The sequence below is a fragment of the Eumetopias jubatus genome, unplaced genomic scaffold (assembly GCF_037043125.1).
Source record: "Eumetopias jubatus isolate StellerSeaLion01/CBP00866 unplaced genomic scaffold, mEumJub1_p1.0 scaffold_12, whole genome shotgun sequence".
NCBI lineage: Eukaryota > Metazoa > Chordata > Mammalia > Carnivora > Otariidae > Eumetopias > Eumetopias jubatus.
Genome location: NW_028274818.1, coordinates 41,211,531 through 41,227,603, shown reverse-complemented (window position 1 = coordinate 41,227,603; position 16,073 = coordinate 41,211,531). Strand labels below are relative to the sequence as shown.

General features: G+C 35.6%; 1 protein-coding gene across 3 annotated transcripts in view; it reads left to right on the top strand.

Annotated features, from left to right (window-relative positions):
• The window catches only part of ACBD6 (acyl-CoA binding domain containing 6), a 218,237-nt gene that overhangs the window by 72,295 nt on the left and 129,869 nt on the right, over positions 1-16,073 (top strand). For all 3 annotated transcript variants that reach the window (XM_088016774.1, XM_028121549.1, XM_028121551.2), the window contains one exon: positions 5,361-5,443. In XM_088016774.1, the coding sequence (XP_087872900.1) occupies positions 5,361-5,443 (83 nt within the window). The remainder of the gene's footprint in view (positions 1-5,360; positions 5,444-16,073) is intronic.

The following is a 16,073-nucleotide window of genomic DNA, read 5'->3' as shown; positions in this document are numbered from 1 at the left end:
GGGAATGTAAAATAGTGCAGCTGCTGTGGAAAATAGTTTTGATAGTTTCTCAAAAATTTAAACATAGAATTACCATATGACCCAGCAGTTCTGTTCTTGGGTATGTACCCAGAAGAAGTGAAAACAGGAACTCGACTATCTGTACACAGATGTTCATAGCAATATAATAGCCAAAAGGTACACAACATCCAGATAACCATCAACTAGAGAATGGGTAAACAAAGGTTATTTAGATACAGTAGAATATTACTCAACCATAAAAAGGAATGAAGTGCATGATACATGAATGATATTCACTAAAATGTAGATGAACCTCAAAAACATGCTAAGTGAAGGAAGCCAGACACCAAAGCTCACATAATGAATAATTCCACTTGTATGAAATATCCAGAATGGGTGAATCCATGGAAACTGAAAACAGATTGGTGGTTGCCAGGGTTTCGGGGAGAAGGAACAGTGGAGTGACTGCATTGGGTTTAAGATTTTCTTTTGGGATGATGAAAATGGGGACTAAATAGAGGTAGTAGTTGTACAACATTGTGAATGTACTAAATGCCACTCACTTGTACACTTTAAAATGGTTAATTTTGTTATGTGAATCTAATGTTAATACAAAAAAAAGTGAGGGTAAAATAAACACTTTCACACAAATAAAAGCAGAGATAATTCATTGCTGACTGATCTGCACTATAATAAATATTAAAGGAACTTCTTTAGGTAAAAGGAAAAATAGATGGAAATTTGGACCTACATAAGAGTGAAGAGAAACTGGAAGTGCTAAATATATATGGGTAAATATAAAAGACTTTTTTCATTCTATTTATTTTTTTTAAGATTTTTTTATTCATTTGAGAGAGAGAGACACGGCGAGAGAGGAAACACAAGCAGGGGGAGTGGGAGAGGGAGAAGCTGGCTTCCTGCCGAGCAGGGAGCCTGATGTGGCGCTCGACACCAGGATCATGACCTGAGCCGAAGGCAGACGCTTAACGACTCTGAGCCACCCAGCCGCCCCGACTTTTTTCATTTTAAACTATCTTTAAAAGATAATCAAACTTCCAGTTTTAGCTCTAAATATAAAGAACATGGAAGTCATCACTCCTGTCCTCAACAGTAACAAAAATCTGACCAAACTGAAAATCAAGAACTATTCTTAGATCCTTCTGAGATTTGAGGTTGTAGGGAAATTACCACTTCTCAAACTGGATAGACAGGTGAATAGAGAGAATCGCACCTGAGATCAGCTTACTGGAAGCAGAAGTTGCTTGAGCCATAAACTGGCTTAAATGATAGTAGATGAATTGCTGGAGGCCGAGTGGACAGGCTTGAGAGTTAAAAACTCCTGGGGGCCCCGTCTTAGGAGAGCCCCCTATTTCTATTTGTTTTGCCTCGCAGAGCCCCACCATACTCTTATGATGAAGACTGGAGAAAAATCTTGTGTTTTGAGCCAGGGGAGGTTGAATATAATTAACACTACTGAACAATATACTTAAAAATGGTTACAGTGGTAAAGTAAGTGTGTGTGTGTGTGTGTGTGTGTGTGTGTGTGTATTTATAACGGCGCCTGGGTGGCTCAGATGGTTGAGCGTCTGCCTTAGGCTCAGGTCATGATCCCAGGGTCCTGGGATTGGGTCCCGCATCGGGCTCCCTGCTCCTTGGGAGCCTGCTTCTCCCTCTGCCTCTCTTTCTCTCTCTCTGTCTCTCATGAATAAATAAATTTAAAAAAGTTAAAAAAAAACAATTAAAAATTTAAAAAAGAAATGAGCTATCAAGCCAAGAAAAGACATGGAGGAACCTTATATACATATTGCTAAGTGAAAGAAACCAATCTGAAAGGCTATCTACTGTATGATTCAACTATATGATATTCTGGAAAAGATAAAATTATGGAGACCGTGGAAAGATCAGTATTTGCCAGGGTTTCAGTGGGAGTGAGGGATGACTAGGTGAAGTACCAGATTTTTAGGGCAGTGAAACTATTCTAAATGATACTGTAATGGTGGATACGTGTTGTTATACATTTGTCAAAATGCATATACAACACAAAGAGTGAACCCTACTATAAACTATGGACTTCAATTAATAACATGTACCACAGTAACCACAGTAATGCAAGATGTTAATAATAGGGGAATATTTGGGGGAGGTAAGCATATGGGAACTTTCTGTAGTTTCCACTCAGTTTTCTATAAACTGAAACTGCTCTAAAAAATAAAGGCTATTAGGGGTGCCTGGGTGGGTCAGTCATTAAGCATCTGCCTTCGGCTCAGGTCATGATCCCAGGGTCCTGGGATTGAGCCCCGCATCGGGCTCCCTGCTCAACCAGAAGCCTGCTTCTCTGTCTCCCACTCCCCCTGCTTATGTCCCCTCTCTTGCTCTCTCTCTGTCAAATAAATAAATAAAATCTTAAAAAAATAAATAAAAAATAAAGGCTATTAATTAAATAAGAAAGAAAAAGAACTGTATTCATCCCTTTCCAAAGTACATATAACTCTGAATTACTAGTTTGTGTTTTCACAGCAAATAATTGCCAGCAGATCACAGGTATTTCTTCTAAATTGCCTCTTTCACTCACATTAAGAGTGTGACTGATCTGCACTATAATAAATATTAAAGGAACTTCTTTAGGTAAAAGCGTAAATATAAAAGGCTTTTTTCATATTATTTATTTATTTTTAAGATTTTTTTTTTTTATTCATTTGACAGAGAGAGACACAGTGAGAGAGGGAACACAAGCAGGGGGAGTTTCAGTGAATGACACCAACAGAAACTTGTCTCATGAACAGCTTTGTGTTCTTGCCTCTAGTCTTGCCCCCTAAAATATATTAATTAGCCTTCAGAAAAGAACACTTAAGTTTTCTAACATTCTAAGCATACCCTCACCATAGGGCCTTTGTACTAGCTGTTTCCTATATATCAGACAATCTCCCCCAGATATTTGCAAGGCTCACTTTTTTACTTCCTTTATGTCTTTATTCAAATGACCTTCCCTGGGAGGCCCTAAAATTGCAATTATCTTCCCCACATTTTTTCCATAACACTGATCACTTTTTAATATTAGAAAACCTACTTATTTCTGTCTCTCTCAGACATTACATATTTCAGTGTATTAATACAGCAACTTTGCTGTATTTGTTCATTAGTTCTGTCAGTTTCTTGTATGTCTATGTTTGTGTATGTAGAGGGGATCTTTAGGTATAAGATCATGTCATCTGTTAATGGAGATCATTTTACCTCTTCCTTTCCAATTTGGATACCTTTTTTTTTTTTTTTGCCTAATTGCTCTGGCTACTTCCAATACTCTGTTGAATAGAAGTGTTAGGAGTAGGCATCCTTGCCTTGTTCCTGATCTTCAAAGAAAAGCTTTCAGTTTTTTTACAGTTGAGTATGAGGTTAGCTGTGGGCCGTTCATATTTAGCCTTTATTATGTTGAACTAGTTTCCTTCTATTTCTAGTTTATTGAGTGGGTTTTTTTTTTTTTATCATGAAAGCGCGTTGAATTTTGTCAAATACTTTTTTCTGTACCAGTTGAGATGATCACATAGTTTTTCTTCATTTTGTTAATGTGGTGTATTCCACTGATCAACTTTCATGTGTTGAACCATACCATCCTTAAGTTCACAGGAATAAATCCCACTTGGTCATGGTATATAATCCTTTTCATGTACTGCTGTACTCAATTTGGTAGTATTTAGTTGAGGATTTTTTCATCAGTATTCCTCAGATGTTGTTCTATAGTTTTCTTCTAGTTTCTGTGTCTGCCTTTGGTATCAAGGTAATGCTGACCTCATAAAATGAGGTTAGGCATGTTGCCTCCTCTTCAGTTTTTTGGAAGAGTTTAAGAAGGATTGGTGTTAATTCTTTAAATGTTCGGTAAAATTCTTTGGTGAAGTCTTGTGGTCCTGGACTTTTCTTTGTTGGGAGATTTTAAATGTCTCATTCAATCTCTTTAATGGTTATAGGTCTCTTCAGATTTTTTATTCTTATTCTAAGCATAAGAATTTTATCATGGTAGGTTATATATGTCTAGGAATTTTTGCATTTCTTCTAGGTTATCCAACTTGTTATATAACGTAGGTGTATAATTGTTCATAGTCGTCTCTTAAAATCCTTTTTTAATTCTGTGGTATCAGTTGTAAAGTCTCCTTTTTAATTAATGATTTTAGTCATTTACTGTCATTTGTCTTAATATAGAACAGCTCATTTCTTTTTATCAGAGGATAATATTCTATTGTATAGATGTTCCACAGTTTGTTTATTTGTTCACCTATTGAAGGACATCTTGGTTGCTTCTAGGTTTTGCCAGTTATAAAAACAACAACACTGCTTTAAACATTGATGTTTTGTGGATATGAATTTTCAAGTTTGGGGGATAAATACCTAGAAACAAGATTGCTGGATCATGTATATGTAAGATGATGTTTAGTTTAGTTTTAGAAGAACTGCCAAACCATCTTCCAAAATAGCCGTTCCATTTTGCATTTCCTCCAGCAATGAATGAGAGTTCCTGGTGGTTTCACATTTTTACCAGCATTGGGTGTTATCAGTCTTTTGTATTTAGCCATTCTGAGAGGTGTGTAGTAATATATCATCGTTTTAATTTGCACTTCCCTAACAATGTATGATATTGGACATCTTTTCATTTGCTTATTTGCCATCTGTGTATCTTCTCTGGTAAAGTATCTATTCACATCTTTTGCTAATCTTAATTTTCTGCTTTTTGAGAATATTGAGGGTCAGGGCCTATTGAATATTTGATTTTGGAAAGTCTTCCAGTAACAATTTGCTTCTTTTTTCATTTATTTTAGATCATAACCTCCTTTCCTCTCTCTTCCACCTTCTCTCCTTCCTTCTTGCCACCTAAAAATATTTATTTTTATTTTCGATTTATTTATTTATCTAACTTATTTTTCTTTATGGTTGAGTTTGAAGTTTTACTACAGTTTAGTTTTTTTATTTGGAAACTTTAATTTTGCTAACTAGATATGATTTTCATGATCACATTTACATCTGATATTTATAGGTCATATTTCATTTTCATTTTTCTACATTGAGCATCAATATTTTCCACAGTCAACAAAGCTGACATCTTATAATCAGCTAAGGGAATGGTGGACTTTAAGTGGCTCAAGAGCACAGTAGTGAAATGACCTTGGTTTGCTTGTGGGTACTCATTCCATTAGTCTGATGACCTGAGGGTCATCTTGCCTTTTGGATACCATCTTGAAATTGTTACTAAGGCCTCAGAAAAATGGTGGACCTCAAATCTTTAGTATTACTTAGCAAGGTAGTATTTTGTGACTATTTTAAATACACACTGCCTTAATGCATGTGTCTTTTTTTCACCTTCTTTCCTCCTACAGTCACCAGAGAAGAAAGGAAAAGAAGCAAATACTGGTTTTGGTGGGCCTGTTGTTAGTTCTCTGTATCATGAAGAAATCATCAGGTAATTTCTCTTCTGGTTTTTGATAATAGAGATACATACATCTAAATGTGTGTATACATGTATGTGTGTGTATATATTTTTAATTCTGAAAACTTCCATCTGTGAAGAATTTTTCTTAATATGAAACTAATTTGGTGGTATCTCTAGTAGTATAATAAATAGGAAAGAATTTTTTAGGTGTATTATCTTTGAAATCAATAAGTGTTTGAGTCAGTACCAGTAGTAACTTTTCCCACCACATAAGTAGTTGGTAGGGCAAGGTTTTGTGTCTCACACAATCTAAAGCTGTGGGGTTTTGTTGTTGGTGTTAGTTTTCCTCAGAATACCTTATTTCTTTGTGTGTGTGAGTGTGTGTGTATTTGTGTTAGGTTTATTCACAATACTGATAAAAATGCCATTATCCTTTTTTTTTTATTTTTTAGTATGGCTCCAGTCTGAACTGAAGTATGTAAGGGAAGGTGTTGATTTAGTCCCATGAAGCTTATACAATTTCTAAAAATGTTTATGTTCTTTTTTAGAAAAAAAAGTTTTAAATTTTTTGTTGTCATTGTGAAATTAGCATTATTTCTTTTAAAGATTAAAAATCACGTTGAGTATAAAATGGTACACTAAAGAGAATATTGTGGAGAATTCTCAAAAAGTTAAAGAATTAGTATATGATCCAGCAATTCAGCTTCTGGTTTTATATCCAAAAGAATTGAAAACAGGATCTCAGAGACCTATTTGCACACCCGTGTTCATAGCAGCACTATTCATAATAGCAAAGAGGTGGAAGCCACCCAAATGTCCATCGACAGAAGAATGGATAAACAAAATGTGGTATATATACATATAGTAGAATCTTATTCAGCCTCAAAAAGGAAGGAAATTCTGACACAGGCTATAGAACATGGATGAACCTTAAGGACATTATGCTAAGTGAAATAAGCCATTCATAAAAAGATAAATACAGTATGATTCCTCTTATATGGAGATAACAAGAGTAGTCAAATTCATAGAAACAAAAAGTAGAATGGCAGTTGTCAGGAACTGGAGGAAGTGGGAAATGGGGAGTTGTTATTTAATGGGTGTAGAGTTTCAATTTTGCAAGATAAAAATTTCTGGGGATTGGTTGTGCAACAATGTGAATATACTTAACATTACTGAACTGTGCACTTAGAAATGGTTAAGATGGTAAATTTTATGTGGGGATTTTTTTAACCACAATTTTAAAAATTCTTAATGGTCATCTTGTATTATTTAACAAGGATCTTACGTTTTATAAGTTATGTATAAAATTTCTTTGATAATATTTCTTTCAGCACTATGTGAAAATCAGGAAAAGGATTTTGCCCTGCTTTAAAGTCATGTGACACATTCTTCTAAGATTTTTTTGTCTTGGCCTTGTTTTTTTAAGTCATCTAAATTTTAGTCTTATATATTCTGGAACATATTATTAAGATATGAAACAGTAGGAAACATGAATGTGGACCACTGAAAGACTTTTAAGTATTACAAACATTAATTTTGCCATTATTAACAGCAAATCAGAAATCACAGCACTTAGTCATTTTCTTATATTCAAGAAATCATTTTGTAATTAAACTGAATTCCATTATAATAAACTAGATCATGATAAAAATTAAACTGAAATGTTGGGTTATTTCAGTAAAGGATCAGATGTGATCCCTATTGTTTCTGAAGTATTAGAATGCAGTTACAACAATGAATATAGGCTATTTGTTAAAGTTTATGTAATCAAATTTTGCTTGTACTTAGGTGAAATATACCTGGTGTTTTATTTTTTCAAGAGGAAGTTGTGCTTTAACTGATGTTAATTGCAGTTTCTTGGCAGAATTAAGTTCAGCTGAGGTGAAAGTGACAGGTTTTAGAGCTTTAGAAATGTTAAATTGTAAACTTAGGTGAAAGGAAAAGTTCTGTAGAACCAATGTTTTTAAAAAGAACACTAAAAAATATTTTGTATTTATTTCCTTACTTACTTTAGAGAGAGGGGGAGAGAGAGCATGAGTAGGAAGGGCAGAAGGAAAGGGAGAGAATCCCAAGCAGATTCCACATGCTCAGCATGGAGCCTGACCGGGACTTGATCTCATGACCCTGAGATCATGACCTGAGCTGAAATCAAGAGTCGGATGCTTAACCGACTGTGCCTCCCAGGAGCCCCTAAAAAAGTATATTGAAGTTCTGTTTTGGGTATTTTAATACATATAGTCTTGTAAATTTTTTTAATTTTTAAAGATCAGGAAAATCAGTATCTAATAAACTCATTTAATAAGGCTTGGGCTCCATTGTTCTGGCAGCTTTCCTGACTAATGTGCATTGTAGGTGATAAGTTAAGGCCCATTTTTGTTTTATTATACATGTGCTTGAGCCAAGGGCCACTGGGGCCAATTCTGAGCCTGTTTTGGTTCGGACCCTTATTTCTACTCTGTCACAGAAAGTGACAATATAATGTCATAGGTACAGATCTCTGTGTTAATATTCTAGAGCCCTGACACCAATTTTTTTAAAGATTTTATTTATTTTAGAGAGGAGGGGAGGGACAGGAGACGGACAAGCCAACTCCGTGATAAGCGCAGAGCCCAACGTGGGGCTTGATGCGGGGCTGGATCTTACAACCCTGAGATCATGACCTGAGCCGAAATGAGGAGTCGGTTGCTTAACTGACTGAGCCACCCCAGTACCCCCTGACACCGATTTTTCATTATGAAGCTGGTTAATTGTTCTATGGTGTAATAGAGGAGATATAGTGTGAGGCTAATTAAATATAAAATACTATGAAGCCAAACTGCCGGCATTCAAATGTTGGTTCCACCACTTACTAGCTCTGTGACCTTAGACAAGTTACTTTATTTGCAAAATGGGGGTAATTATATTACCTTTCTTATATGACACTTAGGTGGATTATATGAATAGTATGCACAGGCATCCTAGAATAATATCTGGCACAAAATAAGTTACTATGTAACTGTGAACTTTTACTAGTATTGTTATTCAACACAGAACTCCCACAGCAAGGACCCAGAACACAGGGCTTATGTTAGGAGCTAAAATCCCATGTTGGTCTGGTTCTAGAATTAAGTACAGGTTTTTTGCTTTTGCAAGAGAAAATGGAAAATAAGAAAGGAAGAGCCAATACTATTAGAATCTATGTTTGGAACTATAGAAACAAGAGAGTGACAAATCTTTGAACTCACAGACAGTTGCTCTAATCTTAAGAGCAGATGTGTTTCATTTATACTGCAGATGGGCAGAAAAAGCTCTGATTAATAAGCATAGGGCTTTGCAAAGAGTCAAATGCTTCTGCACTACATATACTGACTCAACAAGAAATCACTTTTGGTGACTTGTATGCTTAGAAGGTTTTATCTAGAAGTTGACACATAAACTGAGAAATTAGGGCAAGAATTAAAAATAAATGAAGCATGTACAGTGTCCAATCTACCCTGCAATAAGATTTGGTCGTCCCTGTTATATTTTGTAGTTTGATGCTATGTAATCTATCAGAATTTTATTAATCCCACTTAGACAGGCAGCCATCTGGACCTTCTCTAAGCAAGACCAGACCAGCATACAACTAAGATGATTGATGGGCTCTGGAATTGATTAGTTGTTCTGTGAGACAAATGAACTGTTTTGGCAGAAAATACCAGAGGTCACTGCTGTGGTCAGACACAAAAGCCTGTAGAATTTTAAAGAGATGCTTTCATCATTGACTTACAAAGTTAAAAATTTTTAAACAACGTTGGATTTTGAAAATATTTTATAAATATCTTTTGATTGGCTGCTCTTTAGTTCTGATTATAAAGTGGCATAATATAATAAACTACAGTGAAAGTGATTATGCTTTAATTTTGTATTTTTGGTAAAAATATGAACTGGAATGAAAGCGTAAAAGCTTATCCCTTGCACATAAATTGTACTCTAAAATTTTCCTGAAAGAGGTGTAATTGGAGAAAAAGCTACAACATATATTGTTTTATTAAGTGATTTATAAAATCAGATGGTATAAAATTCCATTGTTATTTATTCAAAGCTTCACATTGTTAGATAGCAGTCTGTTTGGACAAATCAATGTAAGACTCCAAAGTTTCAAGAGTATGTGTTATACATATTTTAATTTTAAAATTTGAATATTTGGATTTTTTTGCTTTCAGTTGGCTAAGTCGTTCTGGGACACTGCTGTACCATTGATACCGCTTTTCTCAGCACCAGAAAGATTATCCTGCTTCCCTACATCTGTTTGGCTGGTAGTAGTGAAATCCTTTCCTGTTGCACTGCGTTGCCCATGATCAACATTGTGTTAACACTTTGGTGATAGGTGATAAATTGGATGACATATGTCTTGTTACATTCTGGTTATTCTTTGAGGACTACACAAGTGTGTATAGGCAAGTGGGCAACTCCCCCTTGAGAATCTGACTGCTCAGAATGAACTTGAGTTATGGATTTATTCAGCCTGTAAAACCTCAGCTGGCATAAATAATTGAGAAAGCAAAGGTTTTTCTGTGGTGCATACCTCAGGGACTCATGGCTCCCTTCCTCCTCTCTACCTCCCTTTCTTATGAAAATGATCCCAGTTGCACTCCTAGATAATAACACACCAAGCAATTAAAAGCCATGGGTGGCTGGAGAGAGGAGAAAAGGTTTAGTTAATGAGCTTTTCCTCTTCCAGTGCCCAGGAGAGCCTTAGGAATGACAAGGCGATTAAAGCGAAGAGATAATTATAGATTATGTGAAAATGGGTCCCTTGGGACAAGCAGGTCTTGCCATAAACAGTAACTGTTGTAAGAGTCTCCTGGCTCTCATATTCACCCTTTTCTTACGTGCTTTATTTAGCTCCTGTGTGCTCAGTGTCATGATGCCAACCAAGCATATAGGTAGATCCACCTGTTTGTAGATCAACAGCCCTTTCTGAACAAGGGGTCATTCCTCAACAAAAACCATACTCTCCTCCTCTCTCCTTTTTTTCTTTCTTTTTTCTTCCCCACCTTGTTGTCTCTTTTCTGTCTGCCTCTCTAATCTTATCATTATGTAGTATCTGAAATGCTAAACACTTAGACTCATTTACAGAGTTTTTAGTGTATGTGTGTGTGTGCACATATAAAGATACATAAAGTTATGGTACACTATCCATTATAATAAAAGGTATATATATTACACATAATATAAATAAATGTTTTCTTCTGTTAAAATGCTTTACAGACATATTTAAAAGAAGATATTTTAAAAGTGTAGCAAAGATGCTAGAATTGTAAGTCATCTTCTTAACTCTCATTTAATTATTATCAGCTGTTCTCTCAATACTGAAAGCAAGCAATTTTGGTTCATTTCATTGCCTTTCAATTTATGAGAATTTTGCTGATTGCATTGTATATGGTAATAAATGCTTGGTGTTTGTCGAAGTTGGGATTCTGTGTGAAAAAGGCATTATAACATTAATTACATGGTTTTATTTATAAATTTTACCCAGTATAAAATGTTATGTATGTATGTATTAGATAAGTATTTTACCGGTATTTTATGTAAAGTATGTTGTTCCTGGGTCTCTTACGTCACATTGGTCTACTCTCTCTCTCCCCCTCATTCCTAATGTATCAGAAATTCTGTTTCTTCATGTTCCAAAATAATCCAGATTCATCTAGTTTTCATTATCACCACTATCATGCCTTTGGCAATACTGTCACTACTCTTAAACAGTCATCATCTCTTGGCCAGGACAGTACACAATGGATTCCTTCTTCCTTTGCTGTTTCCTCCGGATTTATAACTCATATCATCAGATCACTCTCCTGCTTGAAGCTCTTTAGTGGTTTCTCATAGCACTTAGGATAAAATCTAAAATTCTTAGCATGTCTTACAGGGCCCCTCATCATCTTATCTAATGCCATTTTCCCCTCACCCCCCCTTATTGACGCCGTTCCATCCACATTGGCTTATTTTTATTTCCTTAGAGGTCTAATTAATAGTTGTTAGATGAATTAATTGATAGTGTTATATAAGGGTATATGAGAAAGGACCCAGCATACAACATATGTTGAAATCTTAAGGTAGTAATACCAACTAACATTTATTGACCGTAATTATATGCTAGTTACCATACTACATGTGTTATATTATTTCACTTAATCTTCAGAATGATCCTATGAGATGTAGGTATTAATATCCCTATTTTACAGATGAGGAAACTGAGACTCAGAGAGGTGAGGTTACTTGCCCGGGGTCACATGATTAGTACTCTGCTGTTGCTATACTATACTGCTCCTGAGGTGGTTGAGGAATCCTTGTGTTCTGCAACTAGTGAAAGTAATTTCAGTAGTTGTTACTACATGAACATATGCATATCTTCCATTTAAACTTTTAAATCCCTTTTCCATTTAGTGTTTTTTAAAATTTGCTTTACTGGTAAAATTAGAAACTATAGTCTTTCATTTATCAGTATACTGATGATGATGCTTCTTTTGGATTAATTGAATTTATTGATTTTAGACTTACCTTAATGTTTGAGAATGTAACTCAGCTCTATAGAGCCTGTTAGCCAAGAGATTCTATAAATTTTTCTGATGTGGCCACTGGTTTTCCAGGGATTGATCAAATTGAAATACATTTTTTCATACAGGTATTTAAAGTATCAGAAATTTTCAATCAACTATTTTAGAGTTAAGCAGGTTTTAAGAGGTGAAAATGCATTTTTAGTAACTACTGTCTATAAATCATGGCTAGATAACTTTTCCAGAATAACAAGTTATATACAAGAAGTACTTGGGACATTGATCTTTCGTCATTGCTTCCTTGCAAAAATGTGAGAAAAATACATTAACAGCATATTAACAACATAAATAAGAAATAAAACTTTTTATTTGAGGCTTTTAAGAATTTTTTAGGGGTGCCTGGGTGGCTCAGTCAGTTGAGTGTCTGACTTTGGCTCAGGTCATGATCTCAGGGTCCTGGGATCGAGCCCTGCATCAGGCTCCCTGCTCAGCAGGGAGTTGGCTTCTCCCTTTGCCCTTCCACTCCCCACTCATTTTTCTCTCAAATAAGTAAAATCTTAAAAATAAATAAATAAATAAATACATTTTCTAGACATAGAATTAAGTACACTGTATATATAACCTAGTCGAATATAGTTACAATTTGGTGGAGAAGACATTGCCATTACTGCATAACAGGAAGAGGGAAAACTAACTGGTTGAAACCAATTGCAGATATAGTAGCACTCTGAGTGGGAGGATTATGATTCAGTATATATAAATTCTTGCAGTCATTCACCTGTCCATTTGGCACTGTGTATTTTGAACCTACTTTATTTCTTCATTGACTCTAAAACACCCCTGGTTTTAGAATACCGTTATTTAAATACCGTTAAGAAAAAAATGCTGCTAATTAATTGTAAGGTGTTACAGATGATAAGATTCATCAGAAATGTTAAAATATGAAAAAATTTGTGTTTTAGAATCAAGGAAATATGGTAACTTAATGAATAATTTCTAAAGGTCTTTTTTGCCATTTAGGATTTCAGGAATTATTTTAAGAACAACACTACAAATAGCAACAACAACAACAACAAAAGCACTTTCTTAAGTGCCTTGATCTGAATGCTAGGTTTCTTGAGCATAGTTACTGGCCCAGCATTGTTTGCCTTCTCAAGGGCATATGACCAAGGTATCTCAGAAAAGAGGTACTATTTACAAGATTTTACCTGGAGGATCATAGTATAGATTCTCACTTATGGTCTTTGTAAGATTGAGACTCGAAAACAGTGTTTTACAAGGTGAAATTTAATATCCAAAATTTTAATTAGATATTAATTAAAAGTGGGGATTTTTGATGTGCTAGGTATGACAGCTCTATTTAATTCTTAAGTTAGGAGCTGACTTTACCTATTTCCTTCTCCCAAATAAACCTTACACCAGCTTTGCCAAAAACTTTTGAGTAAGAACAAATTTTTCCTGTTCAGGAGAAAGGCAACTGTAAGCAAAATTAAAATATGCTTGTATATATTTTTTATATTTGTAAGTTAAAACATGCTTTTTTAAAAAAATAGAGTATCTTAATTTCTATGTAGACATTTTATCTCAGCTCCTAAAGTATTGATAGTTTAGTCATATCAAAGGTTATATATAGATACATATAAAATAAAGATTATACATTTACATATAAAATATACATAAAGGTATAAAAAATCAGCATTAGACTTTGGGCTTTGTATTTGTCATACAATGATAGAATGTTGGTAATCTAGTCAAAATGAGATCAGTGAGATGACATCATTATTTCCTGACATTGTGTTTGGACAGAATAACAAGTCTTTACCTTTCAGATAGACAACTTTTTTTTTAAGATTTATTTATTTATTTTAGAGAGGGGGAGAGAGAGAGCTTGGGAGGGAGAGGCAGAGGAAGAGGGAGAGAATCTTAAGCAGACTCCACACAGAGTGTAGAGCCCAACGTGGGGCTCGATCTTACGGCCCTGAAATCATGACCTGAGCTGAAACCAAGAGTTGGATGCGTAACTGACTGCTCCACCCCGGCGCCCCTCAGATTAACAACTTCTGACCATACATTTGTCAAATAAATTAGGAACTTAAATTCCTGCAAAGAAGTAGTATTCAGCAACAGTACTCCTGAGTTTTGTAAGACAGCCAGCAGGCTTTCATTTTAGAAAGACTGGCTCCTAAAGAGCTTCACAGTGTCTTTTCTGTGAATTTATGTTCATTCTTCAGTCTCAAAGATCTAGAAAAAGATACATACTCCAGGGACAGAGTAGCAATAATAGAACTCATTTGAATCTAAGGTGTAAACTAAAATACCAAAGGCTGTATCCTTGTAGTGAGACAAGTGCTTAGGTACCCTGCATACCACCCTCGGTCTAAGTATTGAGGAACCCAGACAGATTGATAGTTAGATGACTGTTTGTGAATATGTAAATAGAAGGTGAACCATTTTCTGAGAGTTGATTTAGCCAAGGTCCTAATTGAGGCCTCTTGGACAAACTGTCTCCCAGTAGAGAGATAGCTCAGAATGCTTTTTTTTTTTAAAGATTTTATTTATTTATTTGAGAGAGAGAGAATGAGAGATAGCACGAGAGGGGAGAAGGTCAGAGGGAGAAGCAGACTCCCCGCTGAGCAGGGAGCCCAATGTGGGACTCGATCCTGGGACTCCAGGATCATGACCTGAGCCGAAGGCAGTCGCTTAACCAACTGAGCCACCCAGGCGCCCCCCCCTTTTTTTTTCTCAAATTAATTGTTTCTTTTGGTCAGAGTTCATAATTGGCCTCACTGACTTTTCCCCCTACTATGGTTCATTGCTAATCATACCTCCTACTTGAGGATAGTTGCCTTTTCAGGGTTTTTTGTTTGTTTTAGATATGCTGAGGTTAGTATCTGAATCAAGTAGCTCTTTGGATCTGTATCTGGTATTCTCTCTAATTTATTTCCCAACACCCTACCATAGCTAGGTCCCTTGAGCACTTCTTTTTGTTGATGCTTTTCCTTTTCTTTCTATTCTTTGGAATATTCTTCGTTCTATTCTTCAGTAATCCAGCTGGGTGGTCAATTCATTCTTCAAAGCTAGCTCTTCTGTAGTGCTTTTATTTGACCATCCTTAGTTGATTAGCCCACTCCTTATTTTGGGCCTCTACTTTATAGAATATTGGGCTAGTTTGACACTCAAAGCAACTTTTTGCTAGTGTAGTCCCTAAGAGAATTTTGGAAGACTATGTTCTTCTTTAGAATCTTATGATAACATCTAAAATTCTTATTTAAAAGTTTAAGTATATTACAAAGAGCATAATTTCTGGTATTTTATAAATAATGATATTTAAATCTTTTAGATGAATCTAAATACTCTCAATGATAATCCATTTTTTAAAAGATTTTATTTATTTATTTGAGAGAGAGAATGAGAGATAGAGAGCACTAGAGGGAAGAGGGTCAGAGGGAGAAGCAGACTCCCTGATGAGCAGGGAGCCCGATGTGGGACTCAATCCCGGGACTCCAGGATCATGACCTGAGCTGAAGGCAGTCGCTTAACCAACTGAGCCACCCAGGCACCCAATAATCCATTTTTTAAAATACATGATTATACTACCATTGAGAGAAACTGGGAAAATGGTACACAAGATCTCTGTATTATTTCTTATAGTTGTATGTGAATCTTTAGTTGTCTCAAAATAAAAAGTTTAACTAAAATAAAATTCTTATCTTGATTTAAAAATACAGGAACAAAGGGTTCCTGGTATAGTCAGTTAAGCATCTGACTCTTGGTTTCTGCTCAGGTTGTGATCCCAGGGTCATGAGATTGAACCCCTTGTCAGTCTTCGCCCAGCACAACGTCTGCTTGAGTTTCTCTCCCCCTCTGCCCCTCCCCCACTCACGGTCTCTAAATAAATAAATCTTTTTTTTTAAAGATTTTATTTATTTATTTGAAAGAGAGAATGAGAGACAGAGAGCACGAGAGGGAAGAGGGTTACAGGGAGAAGCAAACCCCCCGCTGAGCAGGGAGCCCAATGTGGGACTCGATCCCGGGACTCCAGGATCATGACCTGAGCCGAAGGCAGTCGCTTAACCAACTGAGCCACCCAGGCGCCCTAAATAAATAAATCTTAAAAAAAAATACATGAACAAGGTCTTTAA